Source organism: Perissodus microlepis, chromosome 14 (genome assembly GCF_051167445.1).
Source record: "Perissodus microlepis isolate ML-2025 ecotype Zambia chromosome 14, ASM5116744v1, whole genome shotgun sequence".
Lineage (NCBI taxonomy): Eukaryota > Metazoa > Chordata > Actinopteri > Cichliformes > Cichlidae > Perissodus > Perissodus microlepis.
The window spans coordinates 17,576,775-17,581,774 of NC_140474.1; the positions used below are offsets into that span (position 1 = coordinate 17,576,775).

Sequence of the window (5,000 nt, forward strand, 5' to 3'; positions counted from 1 at the left end):
CATGAGAAATGCAAGAAATGCATTATTGCTCAGTCTGCAATATCTTTCCCAGAACAAACACCAATTGCAAATAACATACTAAAACTAAACCTGAAAATCAGTTTAAAACAGCGTGCTATGTTGCAAAGCGTGAACTACCACTGGCAAAATTTAGCAGTCTTTGCAAACTTCAAAAAGCAAATGGCCTAGATCTTGGTTCCACTTGCCTCTTACCCATGACTTCAGTGGAAATTTCAGATTCAGGATCTGACACAGACTGATTCATGTCCTACACAGTTCTTACAAGTTCATAGAAATTTCTGTTCAATTAGTATTTGAGTTGATGATTGTAATTTTATACAATGTTGTAATTTGTTTTTCAACAATTTTTTGATTAATGTTTTGTTTCCTTTACAATATTATACTTTAATGTATAATATTGTAAAGGAAACAAAACATCAATCAAAAAAATTGCTCTCTTTTTTATTCGGGCTACTTAAATTTAATTTGGGCTACCAAAAACTGAAGAGTCCCTGCCCGAAGGGCTACCAGGGATTTTGAAATTTTGCGAGCCCTGAGATATATTTATTTTTTTATTACTTTTTTGTTTCAGCAACATTAAATTTAAAAACTGTACTTTTGAGTTAAAATATATATTTATAATTTTGATAAGTGACAAATTAAAAAGGCGTGAACATTTTTTTTTGTATTGAAAAAATATCGAACCGTGACACCAAAGTATCGAACCGAACCGTGAATTTTGTGTATCGTTGCACCCCTAATAAAAAAAAAAAAATATATATATATATATATATATATATATATATATATATATATACATACATATACATACATACATACATACTGCATAAGGTTTATTCAGAACTTTAAATAAGAAGAAAATAACACATTTAAACGCATGTGTGTCATAAAATAAGTTAATTATTGTTCGCATGTGATTTAGTTTCTCTAAATCAGATATCATCCATGAATCTTCATGTCTCCTCCTGCCTGGCAACTCTATCTTCAGCATACACTATCCCTCCTCTGCACATGTCCAAACCTTTTCAGCCTTGCCTCTCTAACTTTGTCTCCAGCTGCTGAACACAAGCTGTCCCTCTGAAACAATCATGTCTAATCTTGTCAATTCTGGTTACTCCCAATTAAAATCGGAACTTCAACTCTGCCCCACATGTTGTGTCCATCACTGCAGAACAGTGGAAAGAAATCAGAAGCTCTTTAGCAAAGTATATATTTGCATCTTTCACCCCTATTCTCAAAACTTGTATGGTGTCCACTGGTATATGCCTCCTGCGCCACAAGCTGTTCTTCTCTCCTTTTTTCCCCAATTCAGTCACTTCTCATTAGATCTGCCTGGGATCTGCTGCCAGTCCCCTCTGAGGCCGTTCCCAAACCGCAGCTTCAATTTGTGCTTTCTCAACCTGCTGTTATCCTTAAATAAGGAGGATTTAATCCTTAAATAAGGATGTGGTCCCAGCTTGTTAAAAGCAATTCATAATCTTAAATTGATCAAGATGTCCTTTGCATCAGCCGTTACTTCAGTATTCCTAGAAGTCCTTTCTCATCCAATTTCAGACTTAAACCACTTTCTCATGTTTTTTTTTTTTTTTTTTTTTTTTTTGGAAAATTCAAGAGGCCTTTTTGTCCAGGCTCTGAATCAACAGAGAAGATGTTAAAATAACATTTCCTAAAGTTCACAGGTACTTAATCTAATCCATAACTATCTGCAGATTTCAGATGGTTGAGGGTGGAGTTTCAGATAATAAAACAATTGAAACTGTTGTTTATTAAACTGGTGTACAAGATCTTGAAATTATTTCAATACATCACTGTGGACTACTAGAACTTCTGGTCAAAATGAGCTTTACCTTAGCAACTTTGGGTTTGGCGAGATCCAAATTAAACATTGAAACCAGTTTATTCCAAATATATTTAAGATAATTAATATTTGGATGATCTTTTCCTTCTTTAGGCAATTTAGACTTTGAAGTGGAAACACTGGCACTAGAGAGATGACTCAATGCTGTAACAAGGAGCTCTCTCAGGGGGAAGTGAGTCTTGGTTAATGTGTAACAATAAAACAACATTCTTAGATATTCAAAGTCACCCTTCACCAACTGGTCCTTTTAGTTTTTTAAGATGTAAGTGAGGCTTTTTCATTCCACATAAACATGTTTGCTATCTTATGAAATCACCTAAAAAAGGCAAGGGGACCTCTTATCTCCAAAATGTGAAGTGAGCATAAAATATTCATGCAATAATCCTTAAACAATGCTTTATGTAAATTGAACAAAATACCAACAGATGTGTGTTTCAGAGGTTTATTCTTAAACAAACCTACTGATAAATGTGGAAAGCCAACATTTTTTCCATTTTCTGCTCTTTTACCAAAATATCTGGTCATGTACCAGTACTTCATTGCTTTTATAGAAATGTACACAATCTGGTATGTGCATGACTTATAACTATAAATAATACACAGATTTATAACTACAAAATTATATATAGCACTTCCCAATCGTAGTTTACCTCACAACAAGGATTTCAATAAAGCAAAATGATCGCTTATTTCTTAAATTGATAAGTAAGGCCAAAAAGATGGACAAGTTAATCTTTTTTCCCTTTCTTCTTCTTATGCTTATGAGATTGTCCGCCTCCTCGTCCCCCTCTGTTGCCTTTCGAGCTTCTCCCTGTCCATGCTGGCATAGGAAGCTCAATTTCCCCAGGTCGTCCTCCTCTGTCTGGTACACTGCCCATCAACGTCTAGTGACACCAGAAAAAAAAACAACAAAAAGAAAAAGAAAATGCTTACTTAGCTGGAGTCAGAGGCATCTTCATTAAGGATCACAGACACGTTCATGATTGTACCTTGTAAACAGAGGTGCTTGTTCCAGCTTTGACCGGGTCAATGAAGGACTGATCCTCTCTGGCAGCGAGCAGCAGAGATGGAGACAATTGGGAAGAGCCGATGAGGGACGCAAGATTAGGTGCCGAAGCCAGCGCAGCACTGCGCTCCTGTAAATAAAGGATGGACTGAATGGAGATGTCTGATATTTCATCTTCTGCGTCACCAGCACATGCTCTGACGATGGCCTAGAGCCGACTGACATAAAAGTAGTCTGTTGCAGTTCAGTCAGACCACACGATGTCAGTGTTGTCCTAATAACACCGTGATCTTGCAGACAGTAACAGACATATACTGTATATAAAGATTCAACATAGCTAGAGCTGGGCGATAGAACGATAACGATATGTATTGCGAAATAACTTTTTCTCGATAGAAAAATTAAACTATTGCGATAGGCCTCATCTCTCTTGTCCTCTTAAAAAAAAAAAAGAAGAACAGCCAATCAAAATTAAGTAGCGCAGAGCCAAACCAATCACAGCCGCAGCGTCACGTCACGTGACTTGTTACGTACAGCACAAGTGCCAAGCCGCACATGTGTATTTGTTTGGGAAGCAGCCAGCCGCCGTGCCGCCCGGGTAATGGAGGAAATGAGTGTGCTGACTAGAGAAAAATCAACCGAGAGCGTGACCGAAGGTTACCAAAGAGAAAACAGATGATGGTTCCAATGCCGGAGAGATTGTCGAACGGAAGAGCCACAGAAGTTCCGTAGTGTGAAGGTATTTCGGCTATTTCAAGTCTGACAAAAAACAGAGTAGCGCGCACTGTAAATTGTGCCGAAAGCAAGTCTGGAAATACAATAAGCCGGTGCATGCTCAATCTCTGACTGAAAGCGCTAATTCGTCATTCGGCTTTTGTCAGACTAAAGTAACTGTTAAAACTGTTTGAAAAGCTAAGCTATACAACAAGGAGAGATTGAGAATTTCCTTTTAGTTCTCAGTTTATTTGATATTGACAAAAGTTACTCAATTTTGTCTGTTCTTCTGTAAAACAAACTAAGATTTATTTTTAGAATTAATATTTTGTTTCTAAGTGGAATTGACAATTTAGTAGTCTGTTTTGTTTGTTCTATTTTGAAACTTAAACGCTTTAGCAGCTGCCTTTTGTGTACTTTGCAATATTTGCCTTTATTTATCTGAAAAAGTCTCATGTTCCTTAAGTACATCTACCCTGTTGAACTTATTATGGGAAATAAATATTTAAATCAAAACAAGCTGCTGATTATTTCACATTTTACTTGTGAGCAACGGCACATTTAAATCTTACAAATATAGTTATTTGGCTTATATCGTGATATATATCGTTATCGCCTGAAATGAAAAAAACATATCGTGATATGAAAAAATCCTATATCGCCCAGCTCTAAACATAGCCTATAGGTCTAAAGAGTGAAGTAAAACTACATTTTTTTTCTCCTAATGGGAAATCCTCTGTTTGCAAGACGACATTAGACAAATGGGTTCTCACTAAATTTATGAGCCTTCCTAATGAATTTATCATCTCAGTCAGCAGTTTTAAGTCCTATTTACTGCAGCATGGCGTTGATTTTATCAATTACGGCACCAAGTAGGATTTAAAAAAAAAGAGAAAGATGATGAATCAGGGAATGCCTAACTTGCAATCACTCCTGCATGAACACACATCCACCCTCCTTCAATTTGAAGATGAAAATGATGACAGTCAAAATCTCAGATTGAGGCTTCAGATGTGCTGCTCATCTTCTTTATTACATACACTCTACTTGTTACAGGTGTTAGAGAAGGCAGGGTTCTCATGCATTTTGGAGATATTTGATGCAGATGCAAATGAAGAACCGCAACTCATTTTGTGCATTAAATAAACTTCAGAGTGCTGCTAAGTGTCTTCACAAATGTTACTCTAACCTGGGTTTCTTCATTCTAATCATTTTATACTGGATTCAGTATAAAACCGGGGATAGACGCCACTTCACAAATTACAGGCCTGTTTCTTTACTACCACAATTCTCCAAAATCCTAGAAAACCTGTTTAATAAACGATTAGACAAATTCTTAGATAAATATAAATTACTCTCTGACAGTCAATATGGATTCAGATCAAAAAGATCAACATCTCT

General features: G+C 36.3%; 1 protein-coding gene across 1 annotated transcript in view; it reads right to left on the bottom strand.

The window, feature by feature from the left end:
* Positions 1–2,307: 2,307 nt before the first annotated feature.
* LOC146373778 (protein FAM98C-like) overlaps positions 2,308–5,000 on the bottom strand; it is a 75,158-nt gene continuing 72,465 nt past the window's right edge. Inside the window, exons 11-12 of the mRNA XM_084950143.1 lie at positions 2,869–3,015; positions 2,308–2,763 (exon numbers count right to left, since the gene is read on the bottom strand). Coding sequence (XP_084806269.1) covers positions 2,608–2,763; positions 2,869–3,015 — 303 coding nt within the window. The 3' untranslated portion in view covers positions 2,308–2,607. The remainder of the gene's footprint in view (positions 2,764–2,868; positions 3,016–5,000) is intronic.